The 20,684-nt window shown below is 39.7% G+C and overlaps 1 protein-coding gene across 2 annotated transcripts in view; it reads left to right on the top strand.

Moving 5' to 3' along the window:
* tgfbr3 (transforming growth factor, beta receptor III) overlaps nucleotides 1–20,684 on the top strand; it is a 97,314-nt gene that overhangs the window by 23,347 nt on the left and 53,283 nt on the right. For both annotated transcript variants that reach the window (XM_047375041.1, XM_047375042.1), the window contains exon 3: nucleotides 16,183–16,370. In XM_047375041.1, coding sequence (XP_047230997.1) covers nucleotides 16,183–16,370 — 188 coding nt within the window. The remainder of the gene's footprint in view (nucleotides 1–16,182; nucleotides 16,371–20,684) is intronic.

Below are 20,684 nucleotides of genomic sequence, written 5' to 3'. Positions count from 1 at the left end.
ATTTAATTTAGCACCCATACAAATGGAATATTTAGATTTATTTACTGTACTTAAATCAGATGATGAAATTTTGTGCATGTAAACATAGCTAATGTCAAAAAAGACTGTGCAAAGAGAATGGAGTTCCAGTTTGAATCCACTAAACTTTGGCAGGTTCTCCAAGATGCTTTAAGCAAGAATTATTTTAGTTCCCGTGATTTTTTTACTGGGATGTTAGAGGGCCTAATAGTGTGTATCCACCTTATTCATAATGGTGTTGCTGTTGAACTGATTGTGTCAGCAACTTCTGATAGCATAGGCAGCATTAAAGTAGAGTTTTGGAACCCAATCGTATGTATGAAGCTATATTTTTGAAGTACGTGGATTACAGTTTAGCAAAATGATTTCTGTGCTGTTTTTTTTTTTTTTTTTCCACCATTACAGATCTATGGACATGTCTCTGTGAAGCTCAGATAGATCTTAACACATCTACTTGTAGCGTTGTCTGTGGCCAAGGAAGCTTAATTTGTGGCTTCAGTAGATGTGTGTAACATGGACCCAAAGTGAAAGGGGATTATTTCTGCCATCAATGGATTATTATTTCATCGGTTACTAACAGACGAGGAATCAAGATGAATGTGACTGAATCTACACTTAAAGCTACCACTAAAAGCCATCCATGTGTGCTCATTTTACTTTTTCAGCTAAAAGCCCATGGAGAAGGAAGAACCTTTCCCCACCCTGTTCTTGGGCAGCAACTGTCCAACAGAGTGGAAATGTTGGCTTCTGAAAATGATTAACAGAACTTTTGGGAGCAAATCCAGAATGACTTTACGTTTAAGAAATAAGGAGTACACCTTTTTATGACTGGTAATAATGAATTCGTTCATGTCATCCCTGTCTGTCCTTTGCTGACAGCATTCTTAAGCTGCAACAGAAAAATACACAACTAATATACTTTGAGTGATTTCAGCATTGAAGATGCCAGATCAACAGATTGTTTTTACCTCCATTGTTCGTCTGTGGAGTGGAGGTGACAATTGAGCTAAATATACTAGTACTGTATACATGTAGAGCTGCAACATGACTTAAAAAAACAGAATAGGTTTATTAGGAAGGCTGGCTCTGTTCTGGACCCCATTGAAATTATTGTGCAATGAATGATGTTTCATAAAATGAAGAAGATAATGGACAAACCGCAGCATCCCCTCCAGGAGACTGTAGTACAACAGCAGTTTGTCTTCTGTCAGAAACTGCTTCAGCACCACAATTCAGACATCAACTGGAGACCCCTCCTGCATCACCATAACCATCTATAAAGACTCTTTGAAGAAACCTCTACAGTTTGAATTACTACAAGATTTAATATATACCTTCTATATTAATAAAGTAGTTTTAAATTTAATTTTTGAATTGAATTGGTAACCAGAGGAAATTTCTTCTGGTCATCCTCCCAGTCTTCCCATTTAAATTGTAAAAGTTGATATTCCGACATGGTATAATATATATTCACTCTGCTAGAGCGGTTGTTTACTTATCATAGTGCTGATCCAGAAGAGACAGACGTGCAATGTTGGCATTAACAGCAGAAATAAACCTCCCATTCAGGTGGGGACAAATACGCAGCAAAGAAAACCATGAGTCATGCAGGTGCTCCATCCAAGATGTCCAGACTGCATCTGGACTTCTTGAATGTAGTCCATTCCAAGAACAGAGAAGACCTTATTATGTCATTGTTATCAGTTACATCATTATGCATGGACCAGTTATCAGCATCAATTTTTACCCAAGGCTTTAAAAGCTATAATTACAAAACCTCTAAAACATTTGGTCATACCAATCCAATAGTTTATGTTCCTTTTCATGGAATAAAGTTCCAGTGATTGGAGTTTTCATTGGATGTATGGAGCATTGAGGAACACAACACTGCTGCTCCCCCATCTGCTGCTGTATTCTGCCGGTCACCTGGCAGAAGATTCGGGATTACTCTTTTCCTTTGTTTACAAGATAGACAAGTTCAGCTGCTTAGAAATGTTTATGGTATACCACAGCATGTCGTGTAAACGCATGCATCCCCTTTTTTATGGTTTTAAACTACAATTGGCAAGCTAGGAACTTCATGTCTGTCAAGCAGTCAACCTGAGCTGATAGCTCCACTAAATAACTAGCTAATATCAGCTTGTTAAACTTCATAAAAAGCAACAGGGTAAAAAGGGACAATGTGCAATCAGTACTACTAAATGAAGTACTATTTCACCAAAGATCAATAACAAAATTTTATAGATAACACTACTGTAACTGCAACAATCCATATGTTAGTTTGGCAACAGCAAGAAAAATGGCTGTTTTGTGAAAATACTGTGATACCATGAAACCAGGGTGCTTATACTTTAGACTGCCATAGCTTAAGAATCTTAGTCCAGCCTATTGCTACTCTTTATACTTTCGCATAGTGGGAATCTTAAAAGTTGGAGGAGCTTGGTTGTATTTAAATGCAAAGCACTACATCTCTCTTGAATTAAGAATTATGCTATTCCCATTGAAATTTCAGAGATGATTCTTCTTTGATTCTGAATTTAGTTTCCATGTTGGCTGTGAAGTTTTTCACATTCACAGAGGTGTAATTTATTATCTGAACACCTGTTAACCTACTTTGTGAGTGAAAGAGGCTTTGTCTGGATATCCAGTCTTGTGTTGCATCTCCTCCAGACAGTCAGAATAATCTGTAGAATTTGCTCTCACTAAACTGTTATGTCAATTAAATGCCAACTGACGGATTACACAGACGACTTTACCAAAAGGAGCCTTTGACTTATATTGAGTTACAGACAGAGTTGTTGGATATTTGACTTCACTTTTCCCACTTTGATCGGGGAGTTTACAACTTCCCTAATGGAGTGTCTGCCCACCCTCTTCTCTCCTCCCTTCATTCCATTCCAGCTTCCTTCTCTTACGCCTTCAGTTTTACAGTCCAGAGATAAATCCTTTTCATAGGCGCTTTGGTGAACTGAACTTACACTACCCTTATGAAAGGCTTTAGTTACTTCCTGTCATAGTGGCTCAAGGTTCAGAGGTGAGTGGGCTGCGCTAATGTCAACACTGCAGAGCTGGGGATTTTTAGGTCCAAAGCCCCTCTTGGAAAACACAAGTGGGTAGAATATTATGTCCTTCTAACTGGTTTGCATGATCCATTGGAATGGTGTCCTGCAGCAAAAAGGAAAGAGGGCAGAGGATTCATTTAAGCCCATACCTCAAATGCTGACTGTTTTATTTTGGATATTAAACGGGACATATCATGCTTGTAAATCTTTCCCCCTGGCACTTAAATCATAAAGTTGGAACTACCCTGTCCTTGTCAGGACTTGAGCAACGGAGGAACCCAGAATGCCGACTAGCAGGCAGCATGATGGTAAGTGAAAAGGATTGAATTAACAAAAACTCAATCCTGATGAGGCATGATCAAAACAGGCAAATGAGGCAAGCAAGACAGGCATGACATGATCGAGAAAAAAACAAGACGTGAGCATGATCGAGACGACTAGACCTGAGCATGATCCAGAAAGCAAGACATGAGCGTGATTTGAAAATGTTTCCGCAATGTGTAACTGAACAGGTGTGTATTTATGGAGCGTGAACCAGCTGGAGCAAGGACACAGATTAGCTTGGAGCAGGTGAACTGGATAAAGTTAATTGACAGGACAAAACATGGCTTGAGCAGTATGAAAATCCAAGGAAACAAACCAATAGAAACATAACTAGAAAAACATGAAACTAAAGCATAACCAGATCCAAAAACCAAACTTGACAAAACATGAACAAGATGACAAAACTAAAGCATGACCAGAAGCATGATTTAAAATCTAAGAATAATAATAATAAACAGAAGAACGATTCAAAACCTTAACAGTGAAAAACATATAAAGAAAAAAACTGAAACCAAAAACCAAACAACCCCAAATCATAACAGTTCTGAGGTGCGTCTGAGAGCAACTTGTTTTGGTGCCGTCTCTTTAAATGCTGTTAAGGAGCTTCAAATTCCGCCCCCCTCCACGTCAAAGAGTGCTCCACTTTAACGCATTCGGCCATTTTTGTAGTTTCATAACAATTACCTAGCACCGCAGAAACAAGACAAAATGGCAATGCAAAACTGTTTGTGTACTAATAATATTCAAAACACGCAGTATGGTTCTGTCCTCAAGGAGCAAAAAGCAGCACACAGCACCAACATAAGCAGAAGGCATAATGCTACTGCTATCAGAACATTGTCCAGGATGGGATATCAACACAATAATTTCATGTCTAAAATAAAGTTTGTTGTCATTTTAGCGTTATTTGCAGCTTACCGCTTTGCTGTGTCCGTCGTTTCCATATACAGAAAGAACTGACCGCTGAATGAGATGAAGTCTTGCAGCAAATACTTCTTGATATTGGCAGAGGTTGCTGAAGGCACTCCTCCTTGAAGTGGGGAAATAGGAATTTCCCCACTGATGTGGATAGATTTCCAGGAAAACTCAAATTCAACCAGTCACTTCGAAGAGGTTCTAATGCTTGGGGATGGTGCAATGAAATGTGTCGGTTAATACACCGAACAACCGAACCAAGCTTATCCTCTTTCAGTGTAGGCATACTTTAGCCTGGACTAAAAAATCGCAGCAAGACATAAAAATGGCGGATACGCGAAATTGATCAGCCGGAGGTCCATGACCTTATTTAGCTATTCTGTAGCAAATACTGTGACTTTAAAATATGACCCAAACAGAATATAAGGATATATCTGCAACACCTGGAGAGACTAAATTCAACTTTTCTTTACCCCTACAGACACCAAGTACATAACAGAATGTATTTAAGGGCTAAAAAAGTGGATTTTGCATGATATGCCTCCTTTAGGTTCTTATTTGTTTCATTATCTTATCATTGGAGAAACATTGTTTATTAAAATGTTAGGGCTGACTTATTGTCTGCTTCTTTCTTATTGTTTAGACCAGTTCATGCAACTGAAGAAAATAAAGTAATATTAGCTTCAGAAATACTGGGAACTAGATATATCTGCATGTACACACACAAGGGAAAAGTTCTGTTTGTTTGTCTGCGGAAATGGCTTTGTGGGAATATCAGCCTTGTCCCTAACTGGCACACACAATGACATCACTTCCGGTACCCTTTTCTTGGCTCAGTGTCACAGTGTTGAAGAAAATAAAGTGTATTTCCTGGAAGCAGAGGCGTGTATCTCTGTGACAGAGCAGTGTAAGTGTACAGTGAAATAGAAATTTCTGCTTTTGTAATCTCTTGATGCACATTTCACATTTGACAGTTTTATGGCCATAATATAAACATGTGCTGACAAAGAATTCATCCCAAAGTTGGAAAATAACCAGATTTTTAGAATACATGTGTGTAATTTATTTTACTGCAAGTAGGCTTTCTAATGGATTGTTTACCCATATTTAACTTAAAGAAATCTGCAACAAACAGCAGTTTTTTCTATTGCAAACACACCACAGAACAATAGATAATAAGGGTGTGATGCACATTCAGCTCACGAGACAACGTTTTATCAATATTTTAATGAAAACTAAGAATTCCAATTGTTGTTTTTTTTTTTTACTTATAAAGTAAGGGTTTCAAAGAAATGACAATTTGTGTTTTTAAAGTAGCTGTTATCAGTGTTGAGTAATTCAGTTCAGGTTTGACTTTATCATATATTGCAGGTTTAGGCCACTCTCATTCTAAGTTGATCGTATTGCCAACAAACATGGAAAATACTTGCTGTTTGAGTTTTACACAAATAAAACAAAGTTTTCCTTCATTTCAAAGTGTGTATATTTACACCTGTTTGGTTTTGAACAATAATTTAAGGTTTGATATGTTTAAGATTTTTAACAGGAGTTGATGAAATGCAGTCCAGACTCATTAAGAAACTGAATTAGTTCTTAGTTTTCTGGTGATGAGAAGGTCCATAACTGATGCCAACTTTATTAGCAGGTAGTTGCGAGTTTGCAAGTTGCAATATTCTCCCATTTTCTTTTCAAATTCTTTCTGTCTTCTCTGTCACTCTTTCACTGTTTCTGTACCCAAAATGCTTTCAAAATAACTATGTAATGGTTCTGGGTGATCTTAAATACTCATGCAACACAGCGTTTTCTGTCTTGATTAATCAACTCTGCCAACACAAAAGGACAGAGCTAATTTTTTGCAGTGATTCACTGCAGCTGCTAACATAAAAAGTAAAAGGATTGGACTGATTTTTTAGTTAATTCCAATAAATACAGCCCAGGCAGAAGATAACGTATTATTAAATTACTGAAAATTTAGCTACTGTCACATTAAATGTAACTTATTTCTAGGCTGAGCTAAGCATCCAATGTTTCAGGATCCTAAAAAAACACCTAATGAACTCGGTGAATGAAAAAAGAAAATGAAAAAGTCACCAGGCAATTTCTCAGTGCATCTTTAGAAGAGATTTTCTTCCTGCCACTGAAATCTGTTGGACGGAAATGTGAGGAGCTTCTAGGTGACGTGTGCAACAATAAAAGCATCAGTTACTTATCAGTTTTATTTTATAAGTGTGTGGAATGACTGATGCATTTGAAGAAAATATCTGAGCGAAATTAGTGTTTAAATCATAGATGAGGTTAGAGTCCAAAATCATCATGCCAAGGACTGGGGAAAGTGTCCAGTGACATCACTGCCTGGACTTCATACCGTTTAAATATATCAAAAATGTTTGTTGGCACAGCCTCTTATTCTCTCTAATATGAATTTACTATTCTCACTTCCTGTCTTACCTCTAACGCTATAACACACTGGCTCAGCGGCGTTTAAACAGAGTAGAATAATGAAAGGAGTATCATTAATATCCTGCTATAAAAAATACATAATGCCTGCAGTGGTCTTAGGAGCCAAATTCAAGATTTTTGTTAGGCTTGTGTTATGAATACTTAATACCAGACGCCCCCCTTCCCGAACCTAAGCCAATATTGAACAAATAAACTCCTAACCGTGGTTGTTTGGAGTGTGGGTCAAGGTGAACGTCAGTCACTGGTGCTTAGTCTTTCATGTCCATGTGGTTTACACATTGTGAGCAATCAGTCATTCTGCAGAGAGTCCTGTTCATGAACTGTGGAGAATCGCACCACAACTGAAAAAAGTGTTACGCTCTCCAAATTAAAGGACTAAGGAGGGTTTCCAGATGAGTGACAGCATCAGATTTTACAGTTAATATTTTAACCTTTAATAGTGTAAACGCTTAAATTTCAGCTGCTTTGACTTTTAACTCAAAAATACAGTGGATATGTTCAAAATGCCAGGAGGATATAATCTGAAACAGAACACTTCTAAACACACTGAAAATTCAGTTCATATAAAAAAAAGATTAAATTCATAATGGGCACTATCACTAAAATGGAGCTGTTTGTTTTTGTCATACTTTACACCATTATGCATTATTTTTGGAATTAAACAATCAAACAGAAAACAGTGCTGCTCAGGCCAAAGAGGACACTTGTGATGAAAACGTGATCATGAATAAGAATGTTTGCAAATACTTATACTTAAACTTCGAAAACAATAGTTCAAACCTTGCTGGAAAATAAAGTGACACAAAGAGCTAAGATAAAAAGGTGCATTCATGGTCTGTCTGCGTTCTATTTTCTGTGTTTTATTTCTATTCACGTCTGCTTGTAGGTAAGCAATGTTGCAGCCTTTCATCCACTGAATAAAGAACATTGGCAGTTTAACAGATTCCCACAGATAGAAGGTCTAAAGTGGCCTTTCTTGCTGAGCTGGATGTACGAGTTGCATCTCAGTCTTTCTAACCTGACATGCTGTGGACAAGTAAGACCTCAGCAGAGCAATTTAGGAATGTTGCACATCACACGTGGCATGCTGTAAACTAAGCATGCCTCAAACGATCCACCATCATCCCGGTGCCCAAGAAACCCACCATCCTAGAATTAAATGACTACAGGCCTGTAGCCCTGACGTCTGTGGTCATGAAATCCTTTGAGCGGCTGGTGTTGAAGCACCTGAAAGACATCACAGGCCCCCTGCTGGACCCCTTGCAGTTTGCTTACCGAGCAAACAGGTCGGCAGATGATGCTGTTAACTTAGGTCTACACTTCATCCTGCAACACCTCAACCGTCCAGGGACGTACGCCAGGATCCTGTTTGTAGACTTCAGCTCAGCCTTCAACACCATCATACCAGACATCCTCCACCAGAAGCTCACCCAGCTCAACATCCCAGCCTCCACCTGTCAGTGGATCAACAGCTTCCTGACAGACCGACAGCAGCAGGTGAGAATGGGTAGCATCTTCTCCCGAACCAGATCAATAAGTACTGGTGCCCCCCAGGGGTGTGTTCTATCCCCACTCCTCTTCTCTCTGTACACAAATGACTGCACCTCAGCGGACTCGTCCGTGAAATTCCTTAAGTTTGCAGATGACACCACTGTCATTGGACTGATCCAGAACGGTGATGAGTCTGCATACAGACAGCAGGTGGATCGGCTGGTCCATTGATGTAGTCAGAACTACCTTGAGCTCAACCCACTCAAGACTGTGGAAATGGTGGTGGACCTTCGGAGAACACCACCTCCATACACCCCCCTCACCATCCTCAACAACACTGTATCGGCCGTGGACCACTTCAGGTTCTTAGGAACCACCATCTCTGAGGACCTGAGATGGTCTTCACACATAGACACTGTTCGAAAGAAGGCCCAGCAGAGACTGTACTTCCTGAGGCAACTCAAGAAGTTCAACCTTCCACAGGAGCTGCTGGTCATCTTCTACACTGCCATCATTCAGTCTGTCCTGTCTCCATCCATCTCAGTGTGGTTTGGCTCATCCACAAAACAGGACAGGTGCAGACTGCAACGAATAATCAGGAATGCAGAGAGAATAATCAGGGCTGACCTTCCCTACATTCAGGACTTATACAGGTCAAGGGTCAGGAAAAGAGATGCTAAAATCTCTGCAGACCCCACACACCCTGCACATAAACTGTTTAGAGTTTTACCTCCAGGCCGCCGTTACAGAGCACTGTTCACTAAAACCAGCCGCCACAGAGACAGTTTCTTCCCCCAGGCTGTTTCTCTGTTGAACATTCAATATAGTACAAAACAACAGCATACAGATGTTGCAAATGCACCTTTTTATTATATATGTGTATATTGTACATTGTAAATATGTATATTCTGTAATACAAAAACAAAACCAAAGAGCAAAGTGTACCGGAGTCAAATTCCTTGTTTGTATGTACGAACTTGGCAATAAAGCTGATTCTGATTCTAAGAGGAGAACATTTCCATACCTGTTGTATAACATGGTGGAGGTGCCATCATGCTGTAGAACAGCTGAGTTGTTTTTTTAGGAAAACTAAGATTCGTTTTAATATAAATGAAGCTTTCAGGGATTACCCATGGTTCTAAAACCTTTAATCATTGTAGAATAATCCAGTCCTGGTTTGGCCAGCCTGTATTTTGTGGTTTTAACACCTCTCTCATTCTAAAGTGAGCTAACGCCAAAAAAGCAATAAAACATCTCTCTTTGTGTAAACAAACAGAATATAGTTCTCCTAGATCTCAAGCTCTGTGTTAATTAATCTCTGTTCATTAGCCTTTTTGTTAATCAAAGATAGGAGGTCCATAGCAGATGCCAGCCTCTACATCTATAAGATCTAACAGTGTTCTCACAGTGATCACAGACTGTTTCTTGGGTGTTTGGAAGTAATGTCACGAGGAGAACCACCCTGCTTACTCAGAAACATGGTGGAGGTACCTCATGCTGTGGCACTGTAGAGTCCCTCTTAATGTATCAAAAGAATCAGAGTAACAGTGCTGTTTGGGGTGCAGTATGGGTATAGGTATTATGAAGAAGTTAAGTCTTAGATGTTTTTTTTAAAACAACTTGTCATACGAGAAGCAAATCTTTCCTTATGGTTCTTTTCAATAATAAAGGTCTTAAGGACAAATACATGTGAACACCTCAATGGACTTTCTGTTAAAGGATACGAGAAGGGTATTTGTGCATTATCTAGCTGTTTACCTGAGTTATTCTTTGTGGTTGTTGTCCTGAACAGAGAGAAGAAACATAGAAAGGACAGCAGTTTGAACATCACACATATTTTGTACATACTACACATTCACTGGTTCACACGTTCCACAGGCTTCAAGGTGTCTGACTTTTGAATCATCGGGAAAGCTTTGGCTACACTTTACTGAACGTGCTAGAAACATGTCTTGGTTGTGTATTCCCTCGCAGTGTCGCAGTAGCTTCATTTCTGTGCCCACTGACTGTGAGAGAAGAACCGAGGCGGTGAAAGTATCTAAGTGCTTTTAACTTTTCAGCCTCAGAGCTAAAACCACAAAATCTTGTTTCACTATTACACGTGGTTTTTACACCACTGACTATGTTACTCGGGGATGCCTTACCTCATGCCTGTCTGAAATGAGGCATGTCTGTTTTAAGCTATTATAGGGAACTTATTTTATTTATATATATTTATATATATATATATACAGGGGTTGGACAATGAAACTGAAACACCTGTCATTTTAGTGTGGGAGGTTTCATGGCTAAATTGGACCAGCCTGGTAGCCAGTCTTCATTGATTGCACATTGCACCAGTAAGAGCAGAGTGTGAAGGTTCAATTAGCAGGGTAAGAGCACAGTTTTGCTCAAAATATTGAAATGGACACAACATTATGCGTGACATACCAGAGTTCAAAAGAGGACAAATTGTTGGTGCATGTCTTGCTGGCGCATCTATGACCAAGACAGCAAGTCTTTGTGATGTATCAAGAGCCACGGTATCCAGGGTAATGTCAGCATACCACCAAGAAGGACGAACCACATCCAATAGGATTAACTGTGGACGCAAGAGGAAGTTGTCTGAAAGGGATGTTTGGATGCTAACCCGGATTGTATCCAAAAAACATAAAACCATGGCCACCCAAATCACAGCAGAATTAAATGTACAACTCAGCTCTCCTGTTTCCACCAGAACTGTCCGTCGGGAGCTCCACAGGGTCAATATACACGGCCGGGCTGCTATAGCCAAACCTTTGGTCACTCATGCCAATGGCAAACGTCGGGTTCAAAGGTGCAAGGAGCACAAATCTTGGGCTGTGGACAATGTGAAACATGTATTGTTCTCTGATGAGTCCACCTTTACTGTTTTCCCCACATCTGGGAGAGTTACGGTGTGGAGAAGCCCCAAAGAAGCGTACAACCCAGATTGTTGCATGCCCAGAGTGAAGCATGGGGGTGGATCAGTGATGGTTTGGGCTGCCATATTATGGCATTCCTTTGGCCTGATACTTGTGCTAGATGGACGCGTCACTGCCAAGGACTACCAAACCATTCTTGAGGACCATGTGCATCCAATGGTTCAAACATTGCATCAGGATGACAATGCACCAATACACACAGCAAGACTGGTGAAAGATTGGTTTGATGAACATGAAAGTGAAGTTGAACATCTCCCATGGCCTGCACAGTCACCAGATCTAAATATTATTGAGCCACTTTGGGGTGTTTTGGAGGAGCGAGTCAGGAAACGTTTTCCTCCACCAGTATCACGTAGTGACCTGGCCACTATCCTGCAAGAAGAATGGCTTAAAACCCCTCTGACCACTGTGCAGGACTTGTATATGTCATTCCCAAGACAAACTGACGCTGTATTGGCAAAAGGAGGCCCTACACCATACTAATAAATTATTGTGGTCTAAAACCAGGTTTTTCAGTTTCATTGTCCAACCCCTGTGTATATATATATATATATATATATATATATATATATATATATATATATATATATATATATATATATTTCTTTATGTTCAAAGCAACCTTATTTTAACACATTATAAGGTCATTGAAGCGCCAACTAACTGCAGCAGTCTGGATAGTGGCCATATTTTGATAGATTCCATGAACTAAACAAACTAATCTATTTCTGATCCATTGTTTGTTTGCTCCATTTAACAGTGATTTTCAAGACTGAATAACTGAACTGTTTCAGATCTTTGCCTTGATAATATGTGGTCAACACCAGCCTTTAAACAGCTGATTCCAATCTGTCATTGGAGGTATTTAGAGCTTCAAAGAACGCTGTTGTTGACACACAAAACTTCCACAATTGTTTTGTGCAAAGTTTGATTGGGTACAAATAAGAAACATATATCCACGCATTGAGATCTTTGTTTTATAATGATATTTTTTGCCTTTCATAGAGTCTTAAAACGATTTCATACATACAGTAGCTTCAGTTACCTCCATTTGGAATATAATCAGGGTTTTGACACTGATTTTGTGTTGTCGTTGCTCAGATAATTTGACAAAGTGAGTTCTAACCTAACTAGTTTCCCTTTTGTTTAATTTTATGAGGAATCAAATGTTATTGTCCCGGTGTAAAAGTATGGCCATTGTTGTGTGTCCTCTTTGTTATATTTCGACTTCTTCTGGCTGGCCTGAATGGCCTGACCCGGACACACACTCGGTGATGACGGGAGACAAAGAAAAATGGCTGAAATCGGGGAAACGGGGGAGACAGGCAGACGGATCAGGTGATGGCTGAGATGAAGCTGTGGCGGAACCAACAGATGCTAGTTTTATTTCCTGTGTCCTCTGGTTTTAGTCTAATAGAAATGACATATGTGATGAGCCAAGGATTGTAGGGTTCTGTTAAAGGGTTTAAGGCAGTTCCGAGCTTACAGAGCTTTCCTGCTGTAGATAACTAGCGTCTTCTTTAAGAATAAATCAGATTAGTTTGTCCCACAGCCGAGAGGTGCCAGAACTGGGCTGTATAGGGCATGAAGCATACAGAAGTGCAACATTTCCCCTTCCCCACTGCTACTGAGCACTGCCATTTAGTTGGCTGAAAGAACACTAATACATCTTAGCCTTGCGTTTACCAGAAAGGCAAATTTGGCTGTGAAAAATGTTTTTGCTTGTGAAAATGGCCTGTCATGGTGTGGAAACTCCACACTCTACTCTTATGCATGTGTTGAAACCCTTTGTTGGCAAGTAATAAGCTATAAATAGCTCAACTAATCAACCTGCTAGTATCAGCTTGTTAATCCTGTTTTTGTGTGGGGAGAACAGAAAGGCAAAAAGATGAAGTATTCTGCACAAAATATGCGCTACTTGAAAACTACTATGAATTTTTTAGGTTTTTATTCAAAGATTTTCTCCATAAAAATCCAAATAACAATAAATAAATTTGAAAGATAACAATATTTAACCAGAATATTATAATAGCAACAGTGGGAATTTTATTTATTTATTTTAATCACCACCAATGATCTTCCTGTGTGAAACACATAACTAAAATAAAGGCAGGGCAGTGTAAAAATCTTTAAAATAAAACCCTTACCTAGCTATCTGGGACCACCAAATCTGGATTCACACAAAATGAAGACGTAATGAGTCAACCACTGTTTGTAAATGTTGTGTATGTATACTTAACATAAGAAGGTACAGTCCAAGCTTTTTTCGATCCATGTCATGCTTTTTCTCTTCCTTTTTCCATATATTTTCTTTTTTGTTGTATTTCTAGACAATTAGAAAATCAGATCATTGTCCAGCGAGTGCTGTAATGTTTTGGAAGTCTTTCAGAAGGAGCTGCATTCTTCTTTGTTTGTCTGGCGGTTGTTTGTTTTTCTCCGTGTGAGCAAGGGGAAAAAGTGAGTCGAAGTGCCCTCGGATGTGTTTGTGGGAGTGAGACGTGATGACATGTTCAGAGAGGGATTCGGCTGCGCTCCTTTGGGAGGAAGAGGGTGAGGGGTCACAAGCAGAGGGTGGAAATACTGATGCAGCACAGGTTTTTGCCATTAGGCCTTCTGTTTTTATCGCCTTGCAGGATTTTACTTTTTTTTAAAATTAGTTCTGACGGGATATTTAAACTTCTAAAAAGCTTCAGTCTCCCGTTGTTTGGATTAAAGGTGAGATGACACAAAATTCATCTTGAGATTGTCTTTCCAAGGCTTCAATTTTCTCATTAGATAAAGTATGGTATCAATAAAACATGTTTCTCACAACAAAAGCCAGGATGTGTGTCATGTGTGATCTCTAGCTTTATGCTGATCTAACATAGACTTATTGGAGAGCACAGATAGAGAAAACAGTGGCTGCGTGTTCGAGGTTAAAAAACAAGTAGACTTTTCCCCGATGGTTTATCCCACTCCTGAGGCACTGTGTTTTCAATCGGGAAAAATTCACAATTGAACATCAAACTGTCTTTCGCTCAAACTTTAATTGTCTTCACATGTTCCATCAGATTGCAGCTGGCAAGCTTGCGGGTTTAATGTGATGCATGTGAAATGTTAGCCTGCCCCAACTGGCACAAGCATGTGTAGTGAACTGCAAGGTGAAAATCTGACCTTATAACCACAGAATGGGGTTGTGTGCTGCTTTGCTGCTTTGCCACTGTAACTTATAATGCACCACCCTGTCTTTAGGTGATGCAGTAAAGACCCTGGTTTTGTGTGAGTGGGTTGCACAGATGGTAGACAGTGTGGTATGCTCTGATTCTTTAGTGAAGCTTGTAAGCAACCTGAAAACCTTGTTGTTGAGAAAGGGGAGTTTCGTGTTTAGTGAAAACTGATTAAAATGTAATGCTATCCTCATTTAGGTTACTGCTTTCTGCACATTGATTAGTTCACCACAGCTTTCTGTATAGTATGTCAAACAAAGATATATAAAAACACAGCTAACCAGTCGTAAACTCAAAAATGGGATCCATAAATGCATCACCGTTCAGCGCTGTTGTGTTGTGCTGACAACTGCAGTCTTGTGGGAACTCTGCACAGCCAGACCTCCAGTGTCTCTATATCATTGTTGGAGAGCAGGACTGTGGCTTTTATACATTGTATTCCCTTTCATGGAGTTAGACTGTATTTCTAGGGAATCACCAAGCCATCTTGCATTATACTGATTCCAGAATACTTTGAATGCTACCTGCACAAGCTGTTTATGTTTGTTATTTAGTGGAACCAGTTTTCCAACCCTGATACAACCATAACTCCGTTGCTAATCCTGAATGGAGTCCATTTTAGCATGCAATTTTTAATGTCAAATCTCATCTGTGAATTTGTTTTAGTGCGGCAGCATTATTACAGCGCTGTGTCGACTATGACACGTTGCAACCACAAACCTCTCCGTGTTTTATTGGGATTTCCATCCATATTCGGATCGGATCTGATCAGTTTCCATGTCCCTGCAGAAGAAAAGCAGTACCACAGCATGATGTTGCCACCACCATGTCTCACTGTGGCCATGACATGTTCAGGGTGGTGAGCAGTGTCAGTTTTCTGCCACACATAAGAGACTTAATTTTCAGTGTTGGTTTAATCTGACCTGAACATCTTCTATCATGTGTTTGCTGTGTCTCCTACATGGCTTGTGACAAACTTTAAACAGGACTTCTTAAGACTTTCTTTCAACAAGGGCTTTCTTCTTGTCACTTGTCCATAACAGACATATTTAGGAAGTCTATGACTACTAGTAATCCTGTTAATAGATTGAGCTGAGGATCTCTGCTGCTCCTCCAGTGTTACCATGGGCCTCTTCTCTGGTTCTCTTATTAATGTTCTCATTGTTCAGCCTGTCACTTTAGGTAGATGACCAGACTTTTGTAGGCTTTCAGTTGTGCTATTCTCATTATCATTTATAGATGTCCAAAGCTTGATATATTGTTGTCTAACCTAACCTAGCTTTAGGCCTCTCCACAGCCTCCCCCCCCCTAAGCTGTCTGCTGTGTTCCTTGGTCTTCATGAGGCAGTTTGTTTTCTAACACACCTCTGAGGCCTTCACAGAACAGCTTGGGTTAAACTGGGCTTACATTACACACACATGGACTGCATTGTTTTTAGGGAGATCAGAAAGTGTTCTTTATATCAGTCCTTTGCACCTTACACCATATTCACCCTCTGCTTCTAAATGCGGACAACTTTATGTTAGTTTCTCACATAAAATCCAAATAAGAGACATTGAAGTTTGTAGTTGTAATTTGACAAAATGTGGGACAAATTCAAGGTGTATGAATACTTTTGCAAGATGTGTTGACAGTTTTTTATTGCATGTTTGATTTTGGACTGCTTGATTGTGGACATGTGCTTAAGAAATTGATTCACAAATTACAAATATTTACATTCCCATAACACATATGTGATTATTGTATCCCTTTGTTGCATTGCAGGGCCTTTGTCTCGCAGTCCGTGCGAGCTGCTGCCGGTCGGGACAGGACACCCTGTGCAAGCCGTCCTGAAGAGCTTCACTGTCATGTCAGGCTGTGCAAGCAGGGGCACTGTGAGCCTGCCTCAGGAGGTGCACGTCATTAACCTGAGAGGACATGCTGCGGAGGGCCCAAACAGCGCTCCAGCAAAAGTGAGTCATTCAAACAAAAAAAAACTTCTAACTTAAATTACATGTCGCTAAAACTTCTACTTTCAGATCAAAGAAAAATCTGAAAATGTAATGTTTTTCTAAAGACTACTGTTCAACTTAGGGAAGAGTGCTAGGTGTTTATCCGCTGATGTCACTGTTACATTTACAAGCTAACTTAATCTGAATTAGCTCCACCTCCTCATCCATCTAGGGTCTAAAGAAAGGTCGCCCTCTCATGACCAGTTTGTGAGAAAATCCACACACTCTGTGCATTTTGATATACTGGTGTGACTTTTTAACACTTAAAGTATGTGATGAATTCACACAGTTCCACCAAGTAAAGTGACTGTTCTCTAAACTGGATCAGATGAGATTTCACTACCTTAACCTACAACCTTTATAATTGGTGAGAAAATAAGTCATTTAAATGTCTGGTATTTTCCAACCACGTGCTAGGTCCAGATCTCACTAGTGCTCCTCTTCACTCTGCCATCACATCACCTGACAGTGGAACCACGCCTCGTCTTCAGGTGTCATGCAGCAGAACCGATGCCGGAATTAAGAATCGTTAGACATACTTTGCACATACTCCTACATCTGGATTATTACCTGTCACCATAGTGTGTAGTATAGCATGCGTAGGCTTGCAGTTTGCTAAGGTAAAAAGCGGAAATATTTGCCTCATATTTGCTTCTGTTTGCACATATGAGGTATCTGCAGGAACTAAACAGTGTCTGCCTTCATTCTGGAGTTTACACATAATGATGATAATAACTCTGTAAAATAGTCATGCATACAAATGGTAATTACAAATCATTTTCAGTGATCCTAATTTAGAGACAGACATGTAGTCCATTATGTGATGATGTATCTGAAACCTTTAAATCATTACAGAGTTTTAAAATGAATGAAATGTACTTTAATTATTTTGGCAACTTTTATTTTGATTTTTTGCATATATCTGTGTTATACTTTAGAAGCCCCTTAAATCTTTCAGTAATGAATATCAGCAAATACATCAAATGTATGAGAGAAGTCAGATTTTGCAATGTGGACTCCTCTTCCTCAGAACTTCTGCAGTTCACTCTGACCTGTTAGATATAAAAACATTTGTCCTGACAGGTCTGTGAGAGTTTTTGGACTATGCATCCAAAATGTCAATGTTCTGGTTTTAGATTCACTTGAACTGTTTTGGCTTGTGACGTGGTGCTTCATCATGCTAGGCAGTATAGAGAGGATCTCCAAATTGTGCCTATTTATTATTTGGATCACACTCCTTTCATGCTAGTGTTTTTGGGCAGAATTGAGGGTAAGCCCACTCCCTCAGAGGGAAAGCAACCAAGCACATGGCCTTGTATCAGGATGCTTTATTTTTACAGCTACAGCCCATCTTTGCTTCTCCGATGATTTTCCAGATAAGCCACACATCAAGATTGGTGACTCATTAGAAAAAAAACGTTACACCACTCTTCTAATGTCAATCTTTGTACCTGCTACGTAATTTCAGTCTATCCTCGATGCTTTTCTTGGACAGGAGTGGTTTATTCGCTTGAGTGCCTTCATATAACAACACTGTATGCCTCACTGTCTGGCAACTACATTCACACCCCGTGCATCCAGTACTCTGCACTGGTAGCAGCTTCATTCTATACCACATTGCTCAGGAAGAGACGGTTCTGGAGCTAACTGGATCTTCTTGACTGCAACTAAACCTCTCACCTTAAAGTTCATTACGATCCAGACATCTGTTCTTTCAGCAGTGATGCAACTTTGATTCAAAGCAAGTGCATCTTATTCTTTTGATGTAACTATTGCAAACACAATAAGGCAATGGTTTCACGTACATCTGTTACGTCTACACATCTATCTGCTTATGTGTTTGAGTGTTTTTAGCTGAACTCGTTCACAGGTACAATATATGCATAGAACAACCTTAAGCGTGACCAGCTAAAGTCCCCTTTCTCAAAAAGTCTCAAGTTATCAGCTTGATTTTATTTGCCTTTTTAGTTTGGGTATTTAGTTTTTTGTGTACTTTCTCCATTAGCGCAGGACCCCATAAATCATAGAACCAAAGACAAATACTATTCCCTTTGTGATACCATTGAATTTTACATCTTACATAGCTAATAGAGCTACTGAGCAATAAGCTAAATGTACATTTTTCATTACAGAAGAACAAAATCTCACCTTGGTTCATTTTCTAGAAAGAGCCTCAACATATGTTGCCTTTAGTCAGGTTTAATGTTTATGAGATATTAACACCCGAGATAAGCTTGCATGTGTGCTTCAGGAAGACTTAAACTCATCAAAAAAAAAGACCATGAATATAACCATTAGTTGAAATCAGACCAGAGTCACTGGCTTGTTATTGCATTACAGTTGGAGCTTAGTTTGCTCCTCTTAAATAATACAGTTTTTTTACCTGAGGCCATTGCTTCTGCTCTGACAAAGCTGTGTCCCAGAGAATAAACCCCAATAACCTCCCCAAACTCTGCAAGTCTCCCTAGAATTATAGTTTACCATAAGAATATATAGATTTTTGCCAGGGAGCGTCTTTTGACACCGGGATAAGTGTTTAATTTTCTCTATTCAATAGTGAATTTGTTTAATTGATTACCTCACTATATTACATGAGATATTTGGCTTTTGCAGTCAAGTCATCTTGTATTTGTATTTTACACTGTTAGCTTACGTAAGTCGCTTTATGGATTTCCTGTAGAGGTAAAAGACTGTGGCTGTGATTTCCCAAAGAATACCAACATCTCAGAAGGCGGGATATGCCACAGAATTAGTAGAAAACAAAGCAACTTGGCTGCTTGCATTTTTTTCTGAAAAAACTTCAGTTGCTGCATATTGGTTACATTGGATCCTTTTACTGTTTTTACTTTCAACATATTTCATCTCATGTTAAGGTGTGATAAATCTGTTGTCTCCCGGGTTGTCTTTCTACAGAAGCCCTTTGTGTACTTTCTAATCTAACCAAGGGTTACCAAGTGGGCAGTTGAAGATTTTCTCTGAGCTCTCCTCCTCACATCTGCCGACGGGAGAGGAAGTGGTGCCTTGGCTGCAGAGCAGACTGTATTTGTATGTTTAGAATGATGGCCTGCAGCACAGGAGGTGTCTGTGGCTGAGCTTTGGCTGTCTGCAACAAGGTGCCCCCAGACAGCACAAACTGCCCCCGCTGACTCATAGCGAGTGTCTGCAAAGCTGAGTTTTGACAAGAGATGGGAGCAAACCTGCTTTTTCACACTGTGTGCATGGGCTAATAAGGGCAAGGGAGGATGCATGGTGAATTTCAGACACACACATCTCCACACACATCCTGGTGCTGCAGCGTGTGAGGCCTGCTTCGTGTCTTTTTCACAGCCACGTGTGAAAGTCAAGGGTTGTCTATACTTTTTCTTAAGACGTGCGAGGAGCAATGAATTATTTCCTGTCTGCATCAGTGAAGCCGTTCTGCAGAGTCTGAACTGTTATTCACAGAGCAAAGTTCACAGGTGGACCTGACTCAGAGTCAGCATTCTGGCTCCAGGGCAGACTTACACCAATGCTACATCAGTAGGTGCAACAGAATAACTGAAGAGTCACTGTGCATGCTTCTTTGTCTGGGATGACATTACATTAATAAGAGTGCAGTGACTGAAACAAAAGCCAGAGAAATGAAAATGTTTCATAATATTTTGAAAGGTGTTGTAGTGGTCTCCGATGTTTGTTTTCAAATTAGCTGAGATGGATGGATGGTGGTCTGCACAAGTAGTGGAGCGCTAGCAGGTTTAACGGATGGCAGCTGATTTATCAAACGTTCCTGTTATTTATTGCTACTGTTGCTATAGTTTCAGAGCTGATTTATGTCAGTGTGTTACTTTTGCCTCAGGATTTGATGACATATTTAGCTGGAAGTGCAGTGTGTGATTATGTTAAAGAGGAGAGGTAGGCAATTAATTTTACCTTAGGGTCTCATAAGGAGCTACGGTTGTTGTTGATGGCTGCAACGGAAAGTCTAAAATTCATTCCGCCACATTTAAACTAGACTCCATTTTGTTTTCTGTTACCTTCTTCTCTTTCTTCTTCTGTAAGTAGCCAAAATAACTGTAATAAAAATGATCTTTTCATAACTTTTTTTGTGATCATCTGGAACCAAAACCAAAAAATTGAAGGGTTATTTTGATTAATTGCACAGCCCTTCCTATGGGCAGAAACCTGCGCCCGGACTGAATCTGTATTTGCGTAATTTAAAATGAAATGCATTGGTTTGAAAAAGAATTTCACTAAATTGAAACTGAGTGGTAGATGACATCCGCCAAGCTCATGTAA

This window comes from Girardinichthys multiradiatus, chromosome 9 (assembly GCF_021462225.1).
Source record: "Girardinichthys multiradiatus isolate DD_20200921_A chromosome 9, DD_fGirMul_XY1, whole genome shotgun sequence".
NCBI classification, from domain to species: domain Eukaryota; kingdom Metazoa; phylum Chordata; class Actinopteri; order Cyprinodontiformes; family Goodeidae; genus Girardinichthys; species Girardinichthys multiradiatus.
This window is presented reverse-complemented; position numbering and strand designations above follow the sequence as displayed.